The 12,195-nt window shown below is 45.6% G+C and overlaps 1 protein-coding gene across 11 annotated transcripts in view; it reads right to left on the reverse strand.

Moving 5' to 3' along the window:
• The window catches only part of tjp1a (tight junction protein 1a), a 45,063-nt gene extending 33,358 nt beyond the window's left edge, over window positions 1–11,705 (reverse strand). For 6 of the 11 annotated variants that reach the window (XM_035520940.1, XM_035520943.1, XM_035520939.1 and 3 more), the window contains exon 1: window positions 11,513–11,705. In XM_035520940.1, the coding sequence (XP_035376833.1) occupies window positions 11,513–11,590 (78 nt within the window). In that variant the 5' untranslated portion in view covers window positions 11,591–11,705. Of the gene's footprint in view, window positions 1–9,004; window positions 9,480–11,512 lie in introns of those variants that run through there. The other 5 variants (XM_035520948.1, XM_035520949.1, XM_035520941.1 and 2 more) reach the window with 3 other exon arrangements.
• Window positions 11,706–12,195: the final 490 nt, after the last annotated feature.

Raw genomic sequence — 12,195 nt, forward strand, 5'->3', positions numbered from 1 at the left:
GGCTACAGGGGGGACGCTCCCAGTTGCACCTCCTTTCACACACTGCACCACAATCCTGCCCTCTGCCAGTCAGACACGCTCCGATTCAACTCACTGTCGTGGTAGACGGACCAACGTCTGGGCTATCCTCAACTGCTCACAAAGCCTAAAAACATACAGACACACTTCTGAATGACACTTGGTCATTTCCACACATTTGTCAAGGCGTTCTACATTCGGTCGCATCACCACAGTCTGGTCCACCCTGATTATTCGCTGCCAGCTCTAGAGAGGACAGGCGACGTCACGGTGCAGGAGCAGACTTATGCTGAGGTGGAGTTCCTCCAGCGCCTCCGGCTAGGAGGCGGGGCGGACGCCTTCCTCCCATGCTGTCGTTGATAGTAAACGTGACCACGGAGACGCTTTCAGAGGAAGGTGTGGCCAGTGTGCAGCTGCACCGTCAGCTGTGACATTCTCGTATGCGCGCGCACGCAAGCACGCACGCAAGCACGCACGCAAGCACGCTTGCTGAGCGATCACATGATGTGGCTGAGAAGGATGCACACACAGAGGTGTGTATTCTAATAATGCTCACACGTATATGCACTGGGACTGTGAACTGTTTAACTAAGCAAGGAATAAAAGTCAGTAATAAAATCCCACATCTCACGGGGGAGACGTTTCTGAGCAGTTACGAAGCAGGCTGAGTGCCATTCACAATGAGCCATATAAAAACAAGCTTTTAGTAATGCTACAATATCCTTCTCTGAGCAGCAAATCTATCAGGGTGGCCTGAATAATTCGGATACTCAGGATATTCAGTCTCCACATTGATATTGAAATATTAATTCAATACTCTGAGATGCTTTCTTGTTCCTAGTAAAAAATAACTAAAGTATTTGCAAAAGGGGGCATAGATACCTTTCACTGATACTATATGGAAAACATAACACAAACACACATTTGCAGATGGTTTGGGTTACTGCATGATAGACTGTCAACGTGCCTCTGAGCACAAGATTTCCGCAAGATTCCCAAATGAGCATTCCAAGCCTGGAAAATAGTATCCGACTTTACCAGCCCTATAAACCTCCCTGCCGTCAAGACTTTGGTGCAGAAGGATGAACCGAACATGCTGACCACAGCTCCACAGCACACACTACAGTCCCTTCTTTTAGAAAAACTCTACAGGTTCATAGCCGGTTGCCATGCTGTGAACCAGATAAATGGCTGGAATGGCAGTTTTCAAATATCTCACACACACACACACACACACACACACACACACACACAGAGACACTTAAAAATGTAAAGCTCCAAACAAAGGGAATGGTCCATTTGGACTACAAAATCCTCAAAAAAACCCCAAAAAACCCAACAACAACCGTTTGAAAAGATCATCCACTAATTACAAGGCCTAAGCACTCCCGCTGTGACCTCCATCACTGCAGCCTGGCAGGAGTCTTTGTTTCACAAACCCGCAACACGGGCTCTGCTGGACGGAACAGTTAGGGGAATGAAAATACAAAACCTATAATCCTGGATTAAAAAGTTAATCTGCAGCGTGCATCTCTTCAAAGTCCAGGCAGCCTGAGAAAGCAGAGATGGACAGGGAAGGGCAAGCAACATGCATGCGAGCAAGACGCGAGCCGGAGCGCATAAGCACCAAGAAACGCTGCACTAGTTTAAATGAGTGATGGCATTAAGCAAACGATCATTCTGTTGCTTCTGTCACATTCCATCATCACGTCAAGTGTTTAAAGTCTTGAACTTTATTTAACCATTCCTCTGTACAAGCAAGCTAATATGTGTTTAGTTAAACATTTACAAAACAAAAAAGATTGCATTTCATTTTTGGCCACAAAAAACAGAACATGATCAGCTAATTAACTGCAAATATGCATCTTTCAAAATGAAATTCTGGCAAAAGGTGGCTGGGATCCATGATGGGAACCATCTAATGGCCCCTGGTTCCTGGGCTATGTCTCTCTCTGATGGCTCTCTGTACACTCAGGCAGAGTTAGTGTCTTTCTGGCAGCCCCAACAACAGAGTCATCCATACCAAAGTGCACATACAAGCATGTGCGTACACACACACACACACTCATTTGGAGTGCTGGCAGGTCAGTGGCGATAACCAGGCTCTGAGACTAACTGCGGTAGAGTACCTTTTAAATCAGAGCTGCAATGACCCAATGAGAAGCCAGAGATTTATCAGTCCAGCTGCACGCACACACACACACACACACACACACACACACACACACACACACACGGCAGGAATGTGCTGATAAGCACCCAAGGCCCTGAGCTCTTTCTCTGATAACACAGGAAACAGGCTCCACTATGGAGCCACAGCTAAGCGAGCCCACTACACCTTCTACTATAAACCACATGGAATGGGACACTTTGTTTACTGCACGTTTGTTTTAGTACAACTGTGCTGCTATGGGCTTCAGAGATTTCATAGCAGGCTAGGTTAGGCTAAGCTAGCTATGCTGAGAGAACGCTTGAGACAGTGAGGTGAAACATTTCCCTTTCAGAAATTAATGACACCTGGGTAACCCAGTGGTGTCCTTCATCCACCAAATACTGCTCTTGGCCCCTGAGTAGGGGACCGGCTAAGAGACAATAAGAATTGTTAATAATGCATTTGATTTCCAAAAAAAACCATAAGGATGATCTCTGAAATCTCTGTACTGGGCAAATACTCTACTGAAATTTGTATTCTGATATTTTAAGATCTCTGCTGGAAACTTTCAAAGATAAGCAACGATGTATAAAGCAGAGCGCGGAGTGGCAGAGGACACACCCCCCTCTGTGAGACCACATTAACGCCACACTGAAACAGGCTCCGACAGCATTCCCTCGTCAGAATTCCTCTCTCTCTCTCTCTCTCTCTCACACACACACACACACACACACACACACACACACACACACACACACACACACACACACACACACACACACACAAACAATTGAGCTTGAATGATGTTAAATGTACAACAATAGGTGCATTCAGTTGGGGGTCTGAGGGGCGAGAGAGAGAGATCCAGAGATCCACTTTCCTACTACGAGGACCCACAGTCGTGATTCCCACTTCATCCCTCCTACAGTTCTTGATCAAGTTCATCACCGTGCCCTTCCACATGGCATTCACGCACACCAACCCGATGCTGCACACAGCGAAGCGGGCCAGACCCCGGGCCCCGGGCCCTGGGCCAGCAGGAGCGGTGCCAGCGGGCCCGGCCAGGTCCGCTGAAAGGAATTCCCCGGCTTTCACACAGCACTGTGGCGCACAATGAGGCCGCATGGGCAGCCACGGAATTAATGAGCCATTCCTACGGGCGGCAGCATTCCCAGAGCTGGCACGCCGTCCAATTAGCAGCCAAGACCACTGCAATAATCTCTAATACATACATAACGGGGAAATGATGTAATCCAGTGACGGGCAAAAATGACCTTTACCATTTTAAGTGCAGTGCCTACAACACCCCTAAATGTTGATACCCCTAAATGTTGATACTGTAGAGGACAACAAGGGAACTATTATTAACTATTAACTACACTGAGGCAGTGTGTTCTGAACCAAGGTAAATCAGCTAGAGTGTTAAGGGAAAGGAAATTAATGATCACTGCCTTCATCAGTGGCGCTAAAACGACTCGTTTGGAGAGTCAGCGTGTTCTGGCAAGTTCTCAGAAACGAGCCGAACGTAGACTTCCCGGGTCTTCTCTACTGCCCTGGCTCTAGGGTAACAGGCTATGCTTCCTGTTTACTAGGAAAAACAAACCTGATGAAGAGCAATTGAGAAGGGTGGAGAGAAGACCAAAACAGAAAACTGGAGAGAAGTTCCACAGCGTGAGGGGATGGAGCTTTAACCTTCTTGTAAAGCATGTTTTGGGATGACTGGTTTTAGCTGGTGAGAGAAGTGAGGCAGTGACTAAACTTCACTAAAAACAAACCAACAAGACAGGAAGTCACCAGCACACAGACACACACCTTTAATTTATTTATAATGCTAACAAATCTGTGGCTGAGCTCAAACGTGTTATTACAACAAACCCTCTCAACGCATCTTCTTGCAAAACACAGAAGTTGAGCACAGACGCAAAGGTCCAGAATCTGCAAGCAACAGACACGTTAACCTGGTATCTGGTAAGACCGCAAACCCAATGAAAATGTACGAGAACACAAAGACTGAATCTCTTTGTAGAGAAGTGCACGCCCACCGACTCCTTGACAGATCGCATGTCAACAAGAACTGTCCAGCTTCCTTACTGTGCCCAAGACGAAACATAGCTAGATTCTCTTTTTATATTTAGTTTCGCTGTGAGCCTGTTGAACACAAGGGGATAGGCTCCCGTTGGCTTGCAGGTAGAATCATTATCGACACCATTTGTTTCCAAAGCCACTGATGGATTAGCAAGAGTGACATTTATGGGTCAAGATTTGTCCACAAGTGAACTACCTCCAGAACACCACCAACACACACACCCACATACACACCCCTGAAGGGGATTACCATTATCACTTCTAACCTAAACACAATACCCTAATAACACCATCGTCAAAACACACACAGCATCCTGCCAGCGATCAGTCATTATCTCAACTCCCACAAAACAGTTTAATAACACACACACACACACACACACACACACACACACACACACACCAATTATGACACACTATAATTAGACACCCAAGAATCACCCGAGTCTGCTTTATCTGGGTTAAGTATAGCCTGTGTGGGGTCTGTAATCTCCCCCATTTTAACACTGGCCTGCATTTATGCCACCACTGACCTGCTGCTGTTGCTGTTCTTTCACCCGACACACCAAGCGGTCACCTGTAAAGGCATTATGTGCACCAAACAGTGCTTAAAGCTGGCTGACTGCAGTCGTCCATGCCTTGTGCTTAGAAAACAAATGCTAGCAAGTCACTAACCTGAATTCAGAGAGAGAAAACGGTACTGATAATTAACCTCTGTGCATGTAAAAAAACAAAAAAAACAAAACAAATCTCAAAAACAACAGTGACAGACCAGGTGTGTGTGTGTGTGTGGCAAAAGTGCCTTTAGAAGAGAAGGCTTTAAAATGTCACCAGCTTGGCGCCTCATTCTAGACAGGCAGTTTCAGCATAATTATGGGTGAGATGGGAATCCTCACTAACAGCGGGCATGAGAGTGTGATTAGGGGCAGCTTCCATCTCGCCATCCACCCACCCACATCCACCCACCCACCCTCCCTCTCCCCGCATGCCGAACCTTTCTGCGAAATCCAGCACAGGCCACAAGGCTTGAAACAGCACACGGATTTCCATGTGGATTTTGGGACAATCTTTGTTTTTTCCACTCCCCTGCGCTCGAGCTGGGATAAATGAGGAGGCCTGATGAATCAACAGCTGAACTTGGATCAGAATAAATACATAATAAACAAAAGCAAATAAACACGAGTCCTACCGCATGCTGCTCTTCAAGTAATCCTTCTAGCATGCTCAGCTACAATTCCACCAGGTACTATTGGCACTACTCAGGACAGACTCAGTATCAGCAGGAAGCAAGAGATTGAGCTCCACTTCCCCCAAACAAAGAAATGACACCATTCCAAAAGTAATGACATCAGACGATATCAGCAATAAAGTCCAGCACTGCTATGGGTCATAAAATGCACGTATGCATACGCAGGCACACATACAAGGACATACAAACACAACCACTCTATTAATGGGAAAAAAGTCTCTACTATGAATGCACAAGAAATCCTAACATACATGTTTAATAGGATTCAAATTTTTTGAGGCCCAGAGCCCCAGCACGGAACCGCGCTGTGAGGCCCAGAGGCCCAGCACGGAGCTGCGCTGTGAGGCTCAGAGCCCCAGCACAGACAGGAACCCGGCAGCCCTGGTCTACTGCTCACCATGGAAACCACTTAAGTGCCCTTAACACACAGGTGCTCAAGTGTGAGGGCCAAATCCTTCACAGCCTTACACACCTCACCCTATTAGAGAGGAACCTAAGGCTTCAAAAAAACACAGCGGAGACAGGTGAGGAGCAACACAGGAGCATCCGCTGTGTTGGAGCAGACAAATGGGTAACGACCTCGCACCGTCTGCAGCAACCATAACGTCTGGCGCAGATGCCCAAAGACCATCAGATCTTGCTCATTTCTCCCCCTCTCCTGCTCCTGAGCGCGAGGGCCCAGGGCTGTTTGTAGTGTTAATACACACATTTGCTTGCTTTTGTGCTCTATACAAAAGAAGGAAGAAGGGAGGATGGGACTGAACACGCTGTTCCATATTAAACAGACTGGTTTCCTATGCGGGCTCCAGCTGGAATAGAGAGGCCTCGTCGCCCTGCTTTCCTTCTTTTTAACAAACATAGCCGTTACTTGCAGCTACACCGAGTGCGAGTGCGTTTCGTTCTATAATACCTAAAGCCTGCTTACCCCTTCCCCAGATAAACATCAACTTCCTTTAAAACAGGATGCAGGAAACCTCAGGAAGGAGGATGCAACTTGAGGGGTTGTTTTGTATGCCTCTGAAGCACCCATCTCCTCTCAGGACGCAACGGTCGGCTGTCTTCGACTTCACGCGGTGACGGTACAGCAGAAAGCACAGAGCAGAGGGCCGTGGATGTGCTCCGAGTTTCTTTATGGATCACGCAGAGTTTGAAAATCTCTTCCACCAATATCCCAGTTAACTAATCAGGATTCTGTTTTGCCTATTTTTGGGATCTGTGACAGTGCCTAAGAGATTTTCTGTGTAAGTCCAGCCTGATAAGAACCATTTGCAGCCAAGACAAGAATGTGAGAATGTTAAGTACCCGACCATCTGAGTTCCGTCTGCTGACAGACTAAAATAAGTGTACGCTGACCTTCAAAGTACTTTCTAAGTCATCACCTAAGAAGTTCACGCATACTCCATAGCTCTGCAGTCTAAAGAACATCTGTGCCCCCCCCCCAAAAAAAACTAAACAAAAAACTTCAACACCCCCCAAAAAATGCTGGAACTTATGCCAAAAAAATCTGTCTGATACAACCGATTTATGTAAAGCTTGTCAAGGGTCTCAGTAGACACCTGTCTTAGGGAGAACACTGCATCCTTGACAGACACTCAGAGGACATTTGTGTCTCAGAGTTGCATTAAGGCACAAGGGACAGGTGTCACACATGGGTCATGGGTAGCCTGTGCTCCCATATGGGATCAACCATGATCCCTGAATACCTTTCAGGCTCAATGTTAGAGTACAGGCCTGTTGGTCCCATTTCCTTATGTCCCAATGAAAACGTAATCATCCATGCAGAACCTACCAGTGTAACCAAAAGTCAAACCAATGGCAGGGAGACATGGGGGAACTCCTTAAAGGACCAATAACAGAGCAAGACAGGCTAAACCCAAAACCAGAACACCAGGATACAAAAACAAGGTCAACACCTCACAACATCCAGTGGAACATCCAGACATCTTCGCTCTCACTAAAAAAAATCTATATTCATACAGAGTTGTTTGTTTCTGTTTCCAGTTTCCTTGGGCTGACAGTGCCATGTTGGGGAGTTCAGATGAGCTTTAAATTGGGGCTTCATGATACGGATGACATATGATATGGGGATTTTACTGTTAAATACCATGGAATATATTAAATACTTTGGAATATATTAAATACACAATGGTGAACCACTGATGACATGTTTGAAGACTGGCCTGTGTTACTGAAGTACGAGGGATCATGGCAATGCTGAGATCCTTCTAAAAAGAAACTGTAAATGAGCACTAATGCGACACGGGTGAATAAACGATCGTCAAACAGCCTTCACTTTAATATCTCCTGCATAAACTTAAATTTACTGAACAGTAGAACGTCCGTTTTAACGCTTTACCCACTCATCTCCAAAGAGCACGTTGTGAAATAGTTCAGTGAGTGCGTACCCACAACGTGTTTTCGTCTCAACAAGACAAACTGACCCAACCTGAATATCTCACTCTACAGTACACATTCCTCACCTCCCCAGACAGTGTTCAAATACCTGCTCACTTAGTTGTGAGGAGAGAACATCCAGTTTAACACAGGTTCAAAAAACATGAGGACATGCGTCACCCTCTTTTAACTCCTTCACCTAACTAACTAACTAACTAACACACACAAACAACACACGCACACAGGTAGGTGCGCGCACAGTCATCGAAACTGCCTATCACAAGGTAAAATCTAATCCTATATTTGTGTACGGACGGAAGCCTAATGCTGCAAACAAACGTAGGCAAGGCTGTGCAAATTCCTACTAGTTGCCCTAGTTTATTTATTCATCTGTAAATCCCAGAACGAAACAATCCGAAAATTCATGTGTTTTCCACGTTAAATTATTTATATACGTATACTATGAGGTACAACAGATACGATTTTTCCCCCCAAAAAAGTTTTTACTTTTAAGACACCGACACTGTTTCCCAGTTGAGACACACACCAACACGCCCTTTTCCCTGAACTGGTAGGAAAATGTGGGTTTAACCCCCAGTTACAATATAATGTAAACGTATCATCCAGTTACGCTGAGTTTGTAGCATCGCTGTTCACTGTTTCTACAGAAAACCGCTCTTTACATGGAAGAATAAAGGTGCTGGTAGCCTGCCTCACTGCACCCAAAAGTGTCAGGAGGTCCTCTTGACCCACACACAGCTCGCCCATCAACAGGTAGGCTATCCCATTCAAACGTCCCCTGATCTGGCCTCAAAGTTGTTGATGAATTTGTTAGTGAGTGCTTTCGTAATTTTCTGCGCGAAAAACAAGGCGCGTCTTTAGAAATCAAACAAGTATTACAGCAGGTTAGTGGAGGAAACTACGGGCTTGTGGGGAATTCGGAACCATCACAGAAAGCGAAAACAACTAGCGTTTAGATTATTTTTAAACCAACTGTCTGCATGCCGGGGCGCTCCTTTACAAGGGGAAAAAGACTTGTACCAATTTAACACCCATTTATCCAGCCATGTTCAACAGTAACCTCTGCCTTAGAACTTGCGCCCTACCTTATTTGAAGCAGCTTTGGCCGACATTTTGATATCCTGTTCCCTCCCAGCGCAGCAGCTTTATTACAGTAAATATCAGCAATATAAAGCCGCGGAGCTCCTTTCGTCCCCCTGCCCAGCAGCCGTCGCGCCGGCCTGTGGCGCCTCTTAGTTTTTCAGGGCGCCGATAGACATGTCAACCGAAACTGACTTGGAGAGAGTCCAAAGTTCGTCATCTAGCGACTGCGCTCTGCTATAACCTCCGTGCGTAAACTTCGGGACGTCGTTCCCTCCCGTTGGAGCTTCTTAGTCGCTCCAGCTGTACAGGCGACTGCGCCACTTCTGCCCGCTAGACCGGCGGAGTTCGGGGAGGGTTGCGGGAACGATGTCTGTCGCGGCAGGACGACAGGAGACGCTCCGCGGGGGTTCCGGGGGTTTTCGCTTTGCTCTCCGCTCTCGGTCCTCCTCGCTTCTCTCCTCTCCAGGCAACACTCATGACATGTCTGCCCGGACTGGACCATTGCGTGGCAGCGGGGGTGTTTGGGTGGGAACAAGGCCAGCGCTGGCCACTAATCTAATTCCGTATTTGAAACTTTGATTGTCCACATGTATGGCATACGTGCTAACATGCTTTGTCTTGTAAGACATTTGGAAGCCGCTTGCTTTTTAGTTTAAACGACACAATCAAGGAGGCAAAACCACAGGAATATCTCCCGTACATATACTATTGTGTTGACCCGGGAACGGATGGGATGGAGAAAGATGGGAAAAGTTACTTTTCTGTGGAGCCCATATACCCGCCTCGCTTGTTTCACTAAAGCCAATATGTATTTTACATCACATTTAAATTGTATCCAGTTTTTTACGCACAAAATTATATTTAACATTATTTATTTATTTATTTATTTTAAAAAGTAAGTAGCCAATTCACTGTCTGGTGTATTTTCACATTTGTTGAAAAAGATGCATGCAGCTTAGATGACTACAGTATAGTGCAGTATGTAGGAATTACTTGTACTTCAGAACAAGCTAGATATCTTTGAAAGTTGCATTCACTGCATACAGAAATTCCTGAAAAAAATTTAAAAGCGTCACGCTCAAAAACGTTTTTGCGACTTCAGCATTATGCATGTTTCCACACAGCCCACAATGGTTTTCCGTCCCCCACCCCAGGTCGAAACGGACCGCGCACGCAGCTGGCATTGTTTTAAAGTCCACAGCATGGGCTGTGCCTCAACGCTATAAAATGTCACTTCATGCATGCAGTGGTGACAACACAAAAGCATAAAATATCACGGCTCTCCAGAGACAAACATCAGTCAGTCGATGGAAAAGGTTTAGGTGGACGTTTTTGCTTTCTCAAGCTTAACGGACACAACATGGTGTAATTTTCTTTCCACAAACAAATGGTCCATCTCCATGGTTACACTAACTGCTCAAAGTAGTTGAGATCGTTGAGATAACCAAAGTGCAAAGGAAGAGGCCTTTTCTAAGTGCCGTAGGATGGCAGAATTGAACAATCCTAGGAGAGTAGGTCACAGATACAAGTGAAACAGAAAAAAACTCTTAGTGCACCACAAAACAATATATCAGAGACAAAGAACATGTTCTGCTTTTGAAAGCCCTTCAATGGTGAAAAAAAAAAAGAAGATACATCTTGTCAAACCCAGTTATTCTTTTTGGGGTAAGAAAACATGCATCTCAGGGTTGTCTTTATCCCACTAAACATCGTGTTCTTTGATTAACGTTTCTATCTCCAGGACACATTTGATACACAAGAACTCAGTGGAAACACTGCTGCGGTAAGTAGAACATTGCTAACAACTGTGATCACACTAAAAAGGTATATAATCTGGGTCTAAGGGGTAGATCCACATTGGCCTTACTAGGATTGAGGTCAGCTGGACAAGAGTTACATCTGAAAGCAGTAGGGCTGATCTAGAACATTCATAAAAGGGCACAAGAAGCTGACCCCAGATCAGCACTTTGACTGAAATTCTTCACATGGACAGGCCTGTGACAGGTTAAACCTCACATACCTCACACGACGAGGTCACGTTCCCTCAGGGGAAGATTACACTCAGGGGGGCAAAAGATCAAGAGGGGGGCCCTGACATAGGAAGACCTTCCGATGTTTAATCAGATAAATGCTTTACAAACTGTAAATCTGGTTCTTCAAGGATCCAAATGGGGAAGCAAATGATGTACAAGATTTATTAAACAGGAAAAAATGTCTAATTGCAAATTTGTTTAGGATTGTTCAATATTATTCATTTTGTTTGCATAAGGAGATACTAATTGAGATTGAAAAAAAAAACCACACTTGTGCTACAATTCAAATGGAAATAGTCAGGCGCTTTAAAATGATAGTACCAGGACAGTAGACTAGACTGCCTGTGTGTAATCGATAATCAAGGCCAAGAAAGAAAGACTGCTGGAAAACTCAAGAGCAGCACATCATGACCACAGACTCACAGCAGCAGCACCACCACTAACAACAACAACAAGTATGACTATGTGTGACTCTACCCATGAGGTGAGACGCTCCCGCCGCCAAAGCATGTTTCTACTGGTGTCCACCAGCGAGGAAATCAGAACATTCAGCATGTCGACCCGTTTGTTTTTCGGATGGCAGCTTGCTCGATCTGAAATCTGCCCCCGAACGATGTTGCTGCCAGAAAACTGCCCCTTTAAGCCTCAAGAACCCCACAAAATGGCTGTAAGTGCAGCGCGGGACAAGGAATGGGTAACACTGGCCAGTGCTGGGAGCGAGTGGCTGAGCAAGGACGGAGGAGAGATTAGAGTTAGTGACAGTTGAGCGCGATCAAAGGCTGCTTTGTCCCGCACGGTCGCCCTGAACCATCTCACTGGCGACCAGCACACTGGGACTCTGCAGCTGGGCTTCCAAGCTCAGGTATGCTCATGGAAGAGCAGGCACTCTCACACACACACACACACACACACACACACACACACACGCATGCATGTAGAGTGTAATGAATGGTTCAAAAGAGCCAAGTTCACACGATGCCTTCTGGAGCTTCTAGCAATTTTCTTTTTTTCTTTTTAACAAACAAGTCCAAAAGAAGCGGAGCGCCTGCACCTGACCACAACATAAATGATTATTCAGGTTGTATTTGTGGAAATGTTAACATATTTACATATTCTGATGTTTGTGCAATTTCTTCCTATGTAAAATTAACGAACCGTGG

Source organism: Electrophorus electricus, chromosome 21, assembly GCF_013358815.1.
Source record: "Electrophorus electricus isolate fEleEle1 chromosome 21, fEleEle1.pri, whole genome shotgun sequence".
NCBI lineage: Eukaryota > Metazoa > Chordata > Actinopteri > Gymnotiformes > Gymnotidae > Electrophorus > Electrophorus electricus.